The sequence below is a fragment of the Gorilla gorilla genome, chromosome 1 (assembly GCF_029281585.2).
Source record: "Gorilla gorilla gorilla isolate KB3781 chromosome 1, NHGRI_mGorGor1-v2.1_pri, whole genome shotgun sequence".
NCBI classification, from domain to species: Eukaryota; Metazoa; Chordata; class Mammalia; order Primates; family Hominidae; genus Gorilla; species Gorilla gorilla.
In genome coordinates this window covers 94946740-94962724 of record NC_073224.2, presented here as the reverse complement: position 1 = coordinate 94962724, position 15985 = coordinate 94946740, and the positions used below count along the sequence as shown (strand labels likewise).

Genomic DNA, 15985 nt, shown 5'->3' with positions numbered 1-15985 from the left:
AAATAGTACAGAGAACACCCAGGTATTCTTCAGCCAGATTCACCTGTTGTTAACATTTTACCCAATTTGCTTGCTTATTCTTTATCTACCTACCTACCCATCCATCCATCCATCCACTATCCATCCATCCATCCATCCATCCACTATCCATCCATCCATCCATCCACCCACCCATCCACCCACCATCCAACCATCCATCCATCCATCCATCCATATACACACACAATTTTTTTCCTGAACTATTTTAGGGTAAGTTACATACCTCACAGTATTTTACCCCTAATTTTTTCAGTGTGCATTTTCTAAGACTAGGTACATTCTTTTATCAACTTCAATAATTTACATTAATAAAATAGTTCAATCACCTGTCAATATTACAGTTCTGTCAGTCGACCAAATATTTACTGGATTTTCACAAAGTCTTTGTGAAGGGGACATTATTTATTCCCATTTTACTACTGAAGGAATCAACCAGCTAAGTGATTCAACAAATGTCATATTGCTAAGATGGCTAATATTAATAAAGTACTATGTGCCAGGCACTTTTCTAAGTGCATAACTTGTAAATACTCTCTTTAAATCTTATAACAGCTCTTTGAAATGAATCAGGGCCCTGAGGAATACAGAGTAAGGAACAGACAGAGTGCTCAGAGGAATGTTAAGTTTTAGGCTCTTTTTCTGCTTCTGTAGTGACTAAATAACATTTCATGCTTTGTGTGTGTGTGTGTGTGTTTTAATTTTAAAACTTAAAATCTGAAAATGGGAGCTGGAATGGGAGCAGGTATTTTCAATATTGCTTTAGTTGCATGGTATATCAGAGCAGCTGTGAGGTACATTGTTGATGGAAGTAATAATTTTGCCTCCTCTGTGTGTGTGTGTGTGTGTGTGTGTGTGTGTCACATAATTTTCCTGAAAGCCATATTTGTATGGTACATTATAGCTTACAGAGAACCTTCATGTCTGTTACACAGTTGATTCTCACCCCAATCATTTGACCACTTATAATTGAGTTAGGATTCAAGCCTAGCTCAATTATAACTGGTCTTCTCCTAATCCAGTGGTGTCATCATTACTCTGTGCTCCATTAATAGAGCCTTTACTTTCAAGGTAGTCCTGATGCAGCTCAGACTTTAAATTACCCAAGTCCTTTGCTTACAACTTTATGGAAAAAGAAAAAAGAAAAAAAAAGAACAAATTACCCAAGTCTCAAAACTTGCTGCTACCTTTTTTCTCCCTTTACAAATGTTTTTTCTTAATTTATAAAAATTAAGATAGTTTTAAGATTTAATTTTTAAAAATTTAGGTAGCAGATAGTTTTAAGTCATGAGGGACAAAGTTTTAGAAAGATTGACCTTATTTGAATAATTTGGTGGTATCAAATGAAACCTGTAGCAAAAATAATCAGATCCATATTTTATTATATAGTAGTCATTATTGTGCTATGTCATTGTGCCAATTAAATTAAGTGTATCTATTTAGCATCAGCCCTAGAATTATTTTGTTTTTGGATTGGATGAGACCTTTAGAGGACTAATGAAGTGGCTTTGAACTTTTTTGTCCACAATCCACAGTAAGAAATGTATTTAACCTCTCTTTCTCTCTTATACACAATCTCATGAAACAACTCTTACTAAATATAATGCACCCTTTTTCTTTTATTCTGTCCTGTGCTTTTCTGTCAAATTGTTTTTGAAGGCTGTGGTGATTTACTAAATTGATAAACCTGATACTGGGTTATAATAATGTCAAAAGCACTATTCTGGTCTAACTCTTTCTTTTTACTAATATGTAAATAGACCCTACAAGGTGACGTGATTTATTTTTATTTTTATTTTATTTTTTTTAGATCTTCCAATTAATTCATTGCAATGCTGGGCCAAGAATTAAGGACTCCTAACTTCCAATTTTGTATTTTCATTTAATGACTTAAATTACTATTACTTTTATTTAGTTACATCAAGTATTTCTTTTCTTTCTTTTTTTTTTTTTTTTCGAGATGGAGTTTCACTTTTGTTGCCCAGGCTGGAGTGCAATGGTGCGATCTCGGCTCACCGCAACCTCTGCTTCCCAGGTTCAAGCAATTCTCCTGCCTCAACCTCCCGAGTAGCTGGGATTACAGGCATGCACCACCGCTCCCGGCTAATTTTTTTGTATTTTTAGTAGAGACGGGGTTTTTCCATGTTGAGGCTGGTCTCGAACTCCTGACCTCAGATGATCCGCCCGCCTTGGCCTCCCAAAGTGCTGGGATTACAGGTGTGAGCCACCGCGCCCGGCCTCCATCAAGTATTTCTGAAGACACGTGAAGCAGTGGAGTCATTAACTGAAATAACAGGAAACCATTTTGAGGCTCCTTTGAAGATCCCTGTGGACAGGACTTAGGTCCCTCTATTCTTCAAGAGGCTGTGCCCATGGTGTGGCTTTGCTAAGAGCATCTGGTGCATACTTCTGCTTTTACCTCTCTTTTGGTTGTTCTTTATCTTCATTCAGAAGATGAGATTGGTAGGGTATCCCCATCCTATAACCTAGCAGGGACTTTGTCTATTATCTGTTCTCATTCTGGAAACTATACTACATATCAGAAGGCATTCTTCATTTTAAAAAATAGAAGGAAATAGTTGGCAGGATGAAGATTATTTCCTTGATAATCTGCCAAATAAATGGTTCAGGTTGCCAGTATGAAGCTTCTTTAATTTTTTGGCAAATGGGAACTGGTTATATGCATACATACACACAAAACTTAATAGAAAGAGTAAAATAAAATTTTGACTGTCATGAGATTGAGAAGAGTAGAGATAGTGAAAGTCTAAATTTTCTCTTTTTTTCTGCTTTAAACAATTTAATGAGAAAAAAGAAGTGTACGTAAGATTCTTAACAAAAATCAAATTAAGTTTTTTAATGTATTTGAATATTTAAAGTAGGATTGCCACAAATTAAATTTGCCAATGATTTTAACTATATGTGTTTTTTAAGAATGTATCTATAAATATGTTTACTGCAATACATATGCAATAATGTATGTTATGTAATTTTTATTTAATTAAAAGATTGTATTTTTATTTTTGGTCAGTTACAGTGAAGAGGTTAATCAGTAACGGCTTCCACTTTATCTATCAGTTTAGAGGGCAAGATTCAGCCAAATGAGAATAAGAACTGTTAGAAAGATGTGCAGCAAGTCAATGATTACCATGTGATTCATCCATAGGTTATCAATACTTGATCTGACTCTGAGTTTACATGAGATATTCTAATGTATTTCTTAGCATAAAAATCCCATTTTATTTTATTTTATTTATTTATTTTTTTTTTTGAGATAGGCTCTTACTCTGTCACCCAGGCTGGAGAACAGTGATGCGATCATGGCTCACTGCAGCCTCAACCTCCTGAGCTCAAGTGATCCTCCTGCCTCAGCCTCTAGGGTAGCTAGGTCTACAATTGTGCACCACGATGCCCAGCTAATTTTTTAATTTTAGCAGAGACGAGGTCTTCCTATGTTTCCCAGGCTGTTCTCAAACTCCTGGCCTCAAGCGTTCCTCCTGCCTCGACCTACCAAAGTGTTGGGATTACAGGTGTGAGCCACCACTACTGGCTCCTATCTAATATTATATCTAATTTAATTTATGGTCATTGAGCTCATTTCTTAGCGACATCACAGAAAAAAGGCTTTAGTCAATTTTGTTAATAAAAAGAGACTATAATAACTTACAGTGTTTATCAATCAATAAGGTTTTTAGTTTTAAAAACCTTATTGATTGATAATTAAATTAAAACAAGCTGGGCCAGCACTTTGAGAGGCTGAAGCAGGAGGATTGTTTGAGCCCAGGAGTTCAAGACCAACCTGGGCAACATAGAGAGATCCTATCTCTACAAAAAAATAAACTAGCCAGGCACGGTAGGATGCACCTGTAGTCCCAGCTGCTGGGGAGCCTGAGGCTGGAGGATCTGTTGAACCTGTGAGGTTGAGGCTGCAGTAAGCTGTAATTGTGCCACTGCACTCCAGCCTGGGTGACAGAGTGAGATTCTGTCTCAAAAAATTAAATTAAATTAAACTAAAAACAAAATGTGGACATACTTGAAACTTTGACTCTTACATTGATTCAACCTTCAAAGGAACTTATCCATTTGTGAAAGTTTTCCTTTTATATAAGTCTTTCTTACAGTCAAATAAGTGTTTACTAAGTGAAATACTACATTTTATAGTGCAGTGGCACTCAAAGGAAACTATTTTGCAGCTGTAGAGTTTTTTCTTTTGTCCTTTTTACTTTTTCCAAGGCAAGATGCCTGGTGGGAGAGTTGTCTGGAGGCAGGATGATCAGAAGCAGGACCTGGCCAGCTGTTCGCTTATTTCAGTCTGTATGAAATCATCTGATATGCCCATAAGAGAGATGTGTCAATTGGTTAATGGGCCAGAGTATTGATTTTATGTTTTCAGATTGCTAACAGAGAGATTAGGCTTCCAGATACAAGCAGTTCCACAAGTCTCTGTTTTCAGACAGGCACATAATTAAAAGTAACCACACAGTTCTCTGAGGTTAGAGTTCCATGCTGTGATGCAAGCCTCTCTATTTGGTATTTAGAAGCAGTTTGAAGCTGTTGTGTAAGTATCACTGGACTTGGAGTCAACTGACCTAAGTTCTAGCCTTGGCCCTTCTACTGTCTTAATAGTGGATTAAATGATGAGGCTTATTTTAAAGAATCTTGAAAACTATAGTAATTTCAACAAGAGGAGATTAATTGAATATATTATGAAACATCAAGATAATTGAAAATCTGTGCTGCCATTATTGCATGTCAAAGGTCATTTTGATACACTGTATGTGCAAAAGCAGTTTACCAAACAGAATTACATACAGTGTAATCCTTTTTTTCTTATATAGGAAAATACCCACTTCCCCCCACTTAAAAAAATACCATACACCACAATGTGTGTATGTTTAGCCTAAAAATCATATGTTTTTTTTGCCTAGGAAGTATTGAATAATTTAAATATTTTATATTCAGATAGCTGAAGATGGCTTGCTGAGATAAAACATTGGAGCCCTGTGTTTGGTGATAGCCGTGGGTTTCATTTATTTTTACTGTCTTTACCCTCTGTATTTATTGATAGTATTGAATATTTATTTTCAGAACTATTATAATGTATCTTTTTCTATGGGAAGAAATGAATATTTGACCACAGATGGTTTTCATTTTTTTAGTATGGTGCACGTGGATTGACAGCCTCTGAAACTTGAATGCTGTGTAATATGCAGGTGCTTTTATTGTTTATAGAAATGCCTAATCCTTGTTTGAAATTTATTAAATGGTATGCCATCTGTAAGCCCCTCTAAATTCCACAGATTAATTAGCCTTTAAAGTAAGGTTGCCTTTTGTCTAACTTTTAGTATAAACTCTTCCATCTGGGAACTTTCACTTTTATGTCCCTGTTCAGTGTTCTGTGTACTTCAGCACTCTAGTATTAATTATGGACACTGGCATTCTAAGTAACAATGAAGATCACTAAAAATAAAAGTAGACTGAACAAAGTGGCATTGTCCAGAGAATAGTTTGCATTTGGTGAATAATCAATCCATCATGGCTTTGCCATTGCTCTTTGTATGTGCGTGCGTGTGTGTGTGTGTGAGTGTGTGTGCATGTGTGTGTTTAGCATTACTTAAGAGTGAGATAGTTATTCTTCAGGGAAATTTTTACAGATGATGGTTTCACAAAAATCAGCCTTTTTGTAGTTTAAATAAAAAAACACCCTTTTTGACATTTCATGTAACATTTCCTTGTGGGTTCTGATTTAAAGGTTGTTGAAACTATTTGGTGTCGGGAGATCACTTGGTTGGCTTTGGCATACTTCTCTTTCTAGGAAATGTAGTATCAGGGTGGGAATTGTGTTGTTGTTTTAAAAGAAATAGATTACAGGCCGAGCGCGGTGGCTCACACCTGTAATCCCAGCACTTTGGGAGGCCGAGGCAGGCGGATCAGGAGGTCAGGAGATTGAGACCATCCTGGCTAACACGGTGAAACCCCGTCTCTACCAAAAATACACAAACAAAATTAGCCAGGCATGGTGGTGGGCACCTGTAGTCCCAGCTACTCGGGAGGCTGAGGAGGGAGAATGGTGTGAACCTGGGAGGCGGAGCTTGCAGCGGGCCGAGATCTCCCCACCGCACTCCAGCCTGGGCAACAGAGCAAGATTCCATCTCAAAAAAAAAAAAAAGGAAATAGATTACATTCTTTAACTTTATTTACTGTCTCAGTAAGAGTTATTGAACACTCTAGAGTGTTTACTTTTTAAAGTCCATTGCAAAATATATAGAAATTAGTAATTCAGCCATCTGTGTACTCATACTAATCAATGTAATATAGGTTGGCGCTTTTTATGCACTTAATTTTGCCACCTCTCTCACTTCCCCAAAGAAATTAGACTAATGTATAACAATAGGCTTCATAACTTAATTTAGAAAACATAACAAAAATAATTTCGCTCAGTAAGTTTCTGTTGTAGTAGATATTGTTGGTATTAAACAAAAAAGTAGGATCAGATGTGGTTTGGCTTTCAAGGTATAAAATCTAGGTGGGGAAAGAGAGAGAGAGTTAACATTCTTGAAACAATTGAGAGCATTAGAGTGTTCCAGTATATCCTCCAAATTCTAAGGGTATAAGATACTCAGAGAAAATAAAAAATCAGGGTGGGTTAGAATAATTGAGTTCAAATGGACCTTGGAATTAGGTTAGTGGAGGAGATAGCATTCCAAATGGAAATAAACAATGTGAATAAGGAAACATGTTAGACATTATGGAGATTATGAAGTAGCTTTAAATGTTAAGATTGGAGGAGTGTGGCTTGAATAGCTGTAGATTTAGGGCAGAAGGTCTGGTTAGGCCATGGGAGGTCACAATATGGAAGACCTTAAAAGAAAAGATGGGTAGCAGGGATACATGACTAGCTTGTTTTTGCAATTGAGTAGTAAGATAAAAATATTTTCTTGGGAGAAGTTATCTTAGAAATGGTGGACAGGATGAGATGGAACACAATTGAAATAGGAGTCTGTTGCAGTAATATAGGGATGAGTTAATGAGTGCCTGTATTAGGAGAGTGGAAGAGGGAATAGACAGAAAGGAATAACTGAGACACATTTTCACTGGAATAAATTTGGTCATTAGTATATACTTTTAACATATTCAATAAGTGAATGAGGGATTGAGAAGGACTGAATATAGTGAATAAAGTGAAATAATAGTTACTATTGATAGAAAATGGATAGATTTTTAAACAATCTAGTTAGAGGGAGATAGTTCAGTTTGCACATAATGAATTTGAAGTGGTAATAACTGTAAGAAGTGGCCTTATAATTAATTGAATATATGGTTCTGGGGCATAGCCATTTAAGGGCCAGAGATATAGATTTAAGATGTGTGTATATATGCATATATATTTAAAGATACTTTCTGAGGGGGTTTCTAAGGGGAAAATTGGAAGATTAATAAACGAGCCTTAGAAAACATCAGAAGAAATTATTTAACATTTGGGTTTTAGAAGGCTTTATTTAATCATTTGATTTTAATTTATTTAGTTTGAGCAGTGTGTTTTCAAACCTCTTTTGAAACAACTAGTAACCTATGCTTTGAAAAAATAGTTGGTTAAAATAATTATAAAAATTAGTATATTCTGATCTATTTTGATCTGATTTTAAAACCAGGGTATTCTGATTCATTATAACTTTTTCTAGATTGCTGTGCTAAGGAGACAGCAACGTATGATAAAAAATCGGGAATCCGCTTGTCAGTCTCGCAAGAAGAAGAAAGAATATATGCTAGGGTTGGAGGCGAGATTAAAGGCTGCCCTTTCAGAAAACGAGCAACTGAAGAAAGAAAATGGAACACTGAAGCGGCAGCTGGATGAAGTTGTGTCAGAGGTAAGTGTTAGTAATAGGCCTGAGTCGAGATGGGCTAAAGTATCCTCTGGATTAATAAATAGAGAAACTTTTACATTTTAAATTAAATTATGTAAAATAATAGTGCTAGGAAAAGAAGGGTATAATAAGTCCTAAAACATTTGCAGTAAGGATAAAGCCTTTGAAGGGGACCCTTTGAATTGTACTCCCCAATCTACATAGAAAAGTTGTCTCCTTTTCCTAGGTTTCTCCTCATTCATTGCCTTAGCACCGTCTTTTCTGGCTAAGTGAATCACACTGAGGCTTCTAAAGTGCCCTGCCATATTTTCCCTTTTAAAAAAGAAAACAATATAAAATAAAAGTGTTTTTATTTTTTCTCAGTCCACCTAACAACTAATGTGATTTTTGCATTCTGTTACTATGCTGACTCCAAGAGGGTTTAATCTCCTCAGTTCTATTCAGGAAATTTGCTGTTTTCAGAATTTCTCACTGCAGTGCTGAACCATATAGATGCCTATTGAATGGGGCTTCTTACACTCTTTTTCACTTGGCCCTGAGTACATGGGAATACTCCTATATTTTACTGAAAACAATGATTTAAAAGGTTAGGGAGGCAAACTATAGAAGTGACTCAAAATTCTTTGAGGATCCGTAAAAATATAAAAAATGTTGAATTCTGGCCGGGCCTGGTGGCTCACGCCTGTAATTCCAGCACTTTGGGACGCTGAGGCGGGCGGATCACAAGGTCAGGAGATCAAGACCATCCTGGCCAACATAGTGAAACCCCATCTCTACTAAAAATACAAAAGTTAGCTGGGTGTAGCGCACACCTGTAATCCCAGCTACTCAGGAGGCTGAGGCAGCAGAATCGCTTGAACCTGGGAGGTGGAGATTGCGGTGAGCCGAGATGATGCCACTGCACTCCAGCTTGGCGACAAAGTGACACTCCGTCTCAAAAATATATATATACATATATATATTGAATTCTTTTCTCTTGGGTGAAGAGGCAACTGCAATGGAGTGGCTGCTGTGTTTTTTTCTCTTCTGTTTCTCTCCTTTTCTCTCCCTGCTAGAAAAGGGAACTTGGAAGTCTCTGCTGTAGTCTTGAAAAGTGTTATTTCCTCACCTTTGATTTTTTTTTTTTTTAAATAAGACAAGGTATTTGTAAGACAAGGGATTTACGTAACCGGTAAAGAGGAAAATTCTAATCTTAAGCGTTGCTTTTTCTGAGATCGATGTTAGTTTAATTGTATTTAATGTGGTCATTTCCTTTAGAACCAGAGGCTTAAAGTCCCTAGTCCAAAGCGAAGAGTTGTCTGTGTGATGATAGTATTGGCATTTATAATACTGAACTATGGACCTATGAGGTAAGTGAATAGATATTTATTTTGGATACTAATGCTAAAAACTTAAATCCTCATTATTCTTTAGCTTTCATCATAAACTAGAGAAAAAATGATTTGTTTCTCAAGATGTGTAAAGAGTAATGAGACAGGAGCCATGCCTTCAAAGATCTCATGATCCAGCTGGGAGGAGAGACAAGTAGAAGGATGACTATGATATAATGTGATGAACGTAATAATAACAGTGTGAATGAGTCCTAACATAATATAGAGTACGAGTTCCTTGAGGTGAAGGTTCTTGTCGCATTGATAGGTACTCAATACATTTTTTGTTGAGTGACTGAGTTATAAGGGAGATACCTAAGAAGGAAGCTGAACATTGAACTGTAATATCAGTTTGCTATGTGCAAAGTATGAGAAAGGCATGCCAGGCAAAGGGAACAGCATGTTTAAAGGCACAGTTATGAAATGGCATGACATGTTCATAAAAAAGTGAAAAGTTCAGTGTATCTCGTATATGTGGGGAGTGTGCCTGAGGCTAGATATATGGTTAGAAGTATAGGTGCTGCTGTGTACAATGAGGCATCCCTAGATTTTAGGTGGACGGTAACATAATCAGCTTTGCATATTAGGAAGAGGACTTTGAGGGTTGTATTGAGTATAGACTGCAGTGAGGAGAAACTATTGGCAGAGAAAGCATTAGAAGACTATTGAGGTGTTTCAGGTAATAAATGAGAGTCTGAACTTACACTATGGTTATAAAAAGGATGAGCAATCTTAGGGTACCTCTCTGATGTAGATTTTGTGGGATTTGTTAACTGGTATAATGTGGGACATGAGGAAGAAAAGAGGGAAGTTAAGGATAATTCAAAAATTTCTATCTTGAGGGACCGAATGGTGGTGCTGTCATTGGAGGAAGCAAACATAGACAGACGGATAGTTTTATGAAGAAAGACAATAGTTTTTATTTTAAGTATAGGAAGTTTGTGGCACTGACTAGATATTGGGAATTAACATTATAGATAGGTAGGTAGACTGACAGACAGATAATGTTTGTGGTGTAGATGAGATTATCCAAGGAGAACAAGTAGAGGAAGGAAAGTAAGAAGAATCTGGGGGACACCAGTATGAATAGTAGATAGCCTTGGGAAAAGAAACTCACAGCATATTAGGGGCAGAACTGAAAGAAAGTAGCTTTTTGAAGCCAAAGTAAAAAGAGCTTCAAGCAGGTCTTGGGCAGTGGTATCACGTGCTGCTGAGAGCTTGGGAGACGCAGAAAGCTGAATTTGGCAATTATCAGGTCAGTTGTAATCTTGGAAAGCAGATTTAGTAGGGGTAGGCATGAAGTTTGTATTAAAATTGGTTGAGAAATTGAAAGGAGTTAAAATGGAATAATCTCTTTTTTTAAAAAAAACATTTTTTATGAAGATTTTCAAACATATAGGAAATTTGAGAAAATAATATAATCAACCCCCTGTATAATCAACCCCCTGCTCTCATGAAATTTATAATCTAATATAGGTGACATATACTAATCAAAATGATCACACAAATAAATGCAAAATTGTAACAATGTTAGGTGCCGTGAAGGAAAGTTACATGATATCATGAGGCCACATAATAGGGTCACTTGACCTAGTTAGGGAAGTAAGGCAAGGTTTCTCTGAGAAAGAGGTGATTGTGTTAAGATCTAAAAGAAGATTAGGAATTATTTAGGTAAGATACAGGAAGAACATTTCATATAGAATATATAAACATCTATTCCCACATTTGTATTGTGTCTTTGTGTTTATATGTATTTAGTTTAAAAATTTTGGTTTTACATGAAACAATTATATACAAATTGTGCTTTCTTTAAAATATGTGAATACATTATTCTCTTTTAATACTACATAGTTTTTTGTAGTGTAAATGTGCCATAATTTAGCAATTCTCTTTAGGTCTTGGGAACCCCTTTGTACCCTTAAAAGTTACCAAGGATCCCAAATAATTTTTGATTTTGTGGTTTATATATACTGATATTTATTATATGAGAAATTAAAACTTTAAAAATAAAATGAAAAATTTTTTAATTCATTTAAAAATAATAAACCATAAACCATTACTTTACATGTTAACATAAATAACATGTTAATGAAGAATAATTATATCTCCCAAACTTCCAAAAACTTAGTGAGATACAGAAGAGTGGTACTACTTTATAGTTTTGTAAAAATATTTTTTTTGGGGGGAAGCTCAAATACATCCGTTTTAGTTTTTCTCTATATACACATTTATTTGCTACTAAAAATTGAAATAGCATATTGAAATTTCCTTTTGTTGCAATCCAAAATTTTGAAAACCAGAAAACCAAATTAGTTATTATTATGCTGTGGCCAGACTACTCAGTATTTTCTTTACATTCTTTCCTCCAAGTTACTTTCCTTCAAATTCTTAATGTTGGGTTTTATCTCACTGACTTCAGGCTTCTAAAACACATGGGGATACTTGAGACCTATTGTTGCTTCTTTAGGTCAAATCAATAGTTTCATAAAAATCTTTGATGTCCGACTTAACGGGATCTGGCAGGATTATCTGTTTTTTCATGTAATCTGTTATGATATATTGTTTGGGTTGAAATAAATGAAGAAAATTTAGACTCACATAGGTATGCAGTTGGAAAAGGGAGAACTTTGCTGACTTTGAAAGACTTTTAGGATCCCCAGAGTTCCTTGGACTGCTTAAAACCCCAGTGCACACTTGCCCAACTGCTGCCGTAATTTATTTAACCATCTTTTGATAGGCAGCTAGGGTATTTCCAGTTACTTGTTGATATGTGTACATAAAATGTATTTCCATATATTTATGTGTCTGTATGTGTATGATAGAATCTAGACTAGAGCTAGAGGTTACGATTATCTGAAATTGTGATAGATTTTGCCTTCCAAAAAGACTGTATCTGTTTACATTCCCACTAGCAGGAGAGCGGAGTATCCATTTTCTCACATTTCCTAACACTGGATATTGTATTTTTAAAATTCTTGCCTATCTTTTGGATCAAAAATGTTATTGTTAGCCTGTCACATTGGCCTGTGTGCTCTTCCTCAAACACTCTAAGCCTGTTAGCACTTCATGGTCTTCACTTTCATTCCCACTGCCGGCAATGCCCTTCCCTCAGAGATTCTTTCTGTCAGGTGTTAAGCTCAAATACTATGTACCCCTGAGCTTCAAATAAAAGTTTTAAAAAAGTGATTAAAAAACATCAAGTTTTTTTGGTCAAAATTAAAAAAAAAAAAAAGCTCAAATGCCACCCCAGTGAGGCTTTCCTGGACTACCTTTTCTAAATGTCTATCCCAGCTCCTGCCATTGCATTCCCTATCGTCTTTCTTTCTTCATTTTTCTACATAGCACCTCTCCCCTTCAAGTATGCTATGTAACTTATTTATTTTATTTTCTTTCTCTCCGTGCAGGTATTTTTATCTCTTTTGTTTTCCAGTGCTTAGAACAGTGGCTGGCACATAGTAGTTACTCAATAAATACTTGTAGTATGAATGAATGTCTCCCTCACCCAATTAGTAGGAATTATATATATTCATAAACTATTTCTCAAAAAACTGTGTGTTCTTTTAGTTCGTCATTTCTTATCTGAGGCTATACGTGGTACTTATTTATTTAATCAGACATACAGCAAATATTTATAGAGCACTTAATGTTTGCCAGGTACTGAGCAAGGAATCAAGGATGCAAATATGAATAAAAGTACAGTCTAGTAAGAGAATCAGATATGTAAACAACTGTTGTATGAGAAAGAATTATCTGGATGTCATGTAAACATATAGGCATTAAAAAAATGAAAAACTTTTTGTTTACACACTTCTGACACCAAATATGTGGATTTTCTACACTGAGCAATTCTCCAATTCTCTGGACACCAACTGGATGTCCTACAATTTAACTCAATTCTTTTTTAAATTTTAATTGTAAAATATTTTTTATTGAGACAGGGTCTTGCTCTGTTGTCCAGGCTGGAGTGCAGTGGTGTGATCATAGCTCACTGCAGCCTCCATCTTCCAGGCTTAAGCAATTCCCGGATCCTCAGCCTCCTAAGTAGCTGGGACTACAGGTGCACCTCACCACACCTGGCAAAGTTGCTCAGGCTGGTCTTGAACTCCTAAGTTCAAATGATTCTCCTTCCTTGGCCTTCCGAAGTGCTGGGATGACAGGTGTGAGCCATTATATCTGGCCAATTTAAGTCATTTCTGACACTAACTACCTGGAGCTAGCACAGGCTCCCACAGGTTAAGGGCTGAATACCCAAAGACTGCCCCTGACTTCAGTCACCAGTTGCAAGTCCCAGGTTGTGACCTGTAACTTCTGACTAAGTGGCTATAAGTTGAGGGTTCCCACAATTCCCTCTTGAGGTTTGATAATTTTCTAGAATGGCTCACAGAACTCAGGAAAACACTCTATTTACTATTACTGGTTTTATTATAAAGGATATGTGGGGCAAGCTAAATGGGAGAGACGCATAGGGTAAGGTATAGGGGAGGAGTGCAGAGCTTTCATGCCCTCTCCAGGTGCACCACCCTCCTAGTACCTCCTTGTGTTTGCTAACCTGGAAGCTCTCCAGATTCCATTGTTAGGGTTTTTTATGGAGCTTCGTTAGGTAGGTGTGATTGATTAAACCATTGGCCATTGGTGATTGCACTTAAACTCCAGCCCCCTCTCCCCTACTTGGAGGTTGAGGGACGGGACTGAAAATCCCAACCCACTAATTATGTGGTTGGTTTCTCTGGCAATCAGCCTCCATCATCCAAGAGTCACCTCATTAGCATAAACTCAGGTCCAGCTGGAAGGGGTTTATTATGGATAACAAAAGATGCTCTTCTTACCCCCTATCACTCAGGAAATTCCAAGGGTTTTAGGAGCTCTGTGACAGGAACCAGAATAAAAACCAAATATATTATTTCTTATTATATTGCAAATTCACAGGCATATTCTTGAGGGAACATAGAAGTAACCAGTGACGCTGCTAGTGGCAATCATGGGAGGCTTTATGCAGTAGTACTCGATGAAGGAATAAAGAGGATTAGATTATGCTACAGGAAGTGACAGTGGGGTTAGGGGGGACATCTCATTGTGGAAGCCCTCATGAATCAATAGAATTTTAGGAAAGAAAAGACTGGAACAAAAAAATTTTTTGAGTGCCCCCGCCCACCAGACAAAAATTTTTTAAAAATGAATTAATGATCTTCACAGCTGCTGAAGTAAAGGTGGGGATGGATCTCATTTCCATAGTAGATTGATTGATTATGAAAGGAAGAGATGATGGTCCCTGTTTTATCGAGAAGTGGTTTGTGTTCAAAAAGGAGTTAGTAGAAAGAGGGGATTAAAAATCGGAGAAAGCTTAAATATTTGAAAATCTTGAGGATCAATCAGTTAAGATCTGTATCTTTCTCTGTGTGATGCTTTAGGAACAGCCAGCCAAGAAGTAGTGGGAATATTAGGAACTATTCAAGTTAAAAAAACATGTTAAAAGGCTTAAATTGAAGAAAAGCATCAAGGAGAAAAGCTGGAAGGAATGAGGAAGTGTAGAAAAGTATCTCAACAAGTCAGAATATCTTTGACACCAACAAGGAAATATGGAGGAAACTGGCTGTGAAATTCATAAAAACCAAGAACTATTTCTTGTAGACAAAATTTGGCATGAACAGTGAAATATTAAAGCCCAGAGAACAACAGTGATTTGAAAGACTGAAACTTGTCCCTGAATCAAATGTTGGGAATTGAGATGTTTCATCATTTGTGTTATTCAAAAGAATTTTTTGATTGGCCCCATTGTTGTTTTTTTTTTTTTTTTTTTTGAGATGGAGTCTCAGTCTATTCCCCAGGCTGGAGTGCAGTGGTGCGATCTCGGCTCACTGCAACCTCTGCCTCCTGGGTTCAAGCGATTCTCCTGCCTCAGCCTCCCGAGTAGCTGGGATTACAGGCGCCTGCCACTATGCCCAGCTAATTTTTTGTATTTTTAGTAGAGACAGGGTTTCACCATGTTGGTCAGGCTGGTCTCGAACTCCTGACCTTGTGATCTGCCCACCTCAGCCTCCCAAAATGCTGGGATTACAGGTGTGAGCCACTGCGCCCGGCCTGTTTTCAGTCTTTACTGCAAGACTATGATCTTCTCTGGTCCGGGAGTCTGCCAGAGGAGCAGGAACTTCCCAGTTGAACCTTATTAGTAACCACCTGGAAGATATTTATTGAACAAGTGTCACATCTGTAGTCTTGTGTATCTAGAAACCTTAAGCATGCATTATTATGTTTTAATTGGAAAATGCATAGGCTTTAAAAAAAAAGATTGTGAGCTCTATCTGAACTTTTGTTAAGTACCACAAAATTAAGTTTGTCAGACAAATAGACATTTGAATCAGAGATTTCCAAAGTATTTTAAATTTAGGAACCTAAACTCTTTTAGAACAGATCACATTACCGAGTAAAGTGATTAATGTGGTTTCAGATGTTCAGCGTAGAACTGAATGTTTGTGCCTTATTGGTATGGGCCAAATGAAAAAAAATATAAAACACACAAGTTTGCCAAATATTGGTATGCCTTAAACATTTCCTGAAGGCATTTGGTGATGAAATATAAATATATCTAATGTATAAAGTAAGAGAGTTTTGTCAAAGGTAATGTGCAGCAAAGCTGACTAGTTTGAAGAGGTTTGGGTTACTGAATAGACGTCACACAGGAAAAAAAAAATAAACTAAATGGACTTATGAGGGTTA

At 36.6% G+C, this 15985-nt stretch overlaps 1 protein-coding gene across 5 annotated transcripts in view; it reads left to right on the top strand.

Moving 5' to 3' along the window:
* Positions 1 to 15985, top strand: part of ATF6 (activating transcription factor 6) — a 195783-nt gene that overhangs the window by 45390 nt on the left and 134408 nt on the right. For all 5 annotated transcript variants that reach the window (XM_019025857.4, XM_063693476.1, XM_019025862.4 and 2 more), the window contains exons 8-9: positions 7719 to 7904; positions 9159 to 9250. In XM_019025857.4, the coding sequence (XP_018881402.4) occupies positions 7719 to 7904; positions 9159 to 9250 (278 nt within the window). The remainder of the gene's footprint in view (positions 1 to 7718; positions 7905 to 9158; positions 9251 to 15985) is intronic.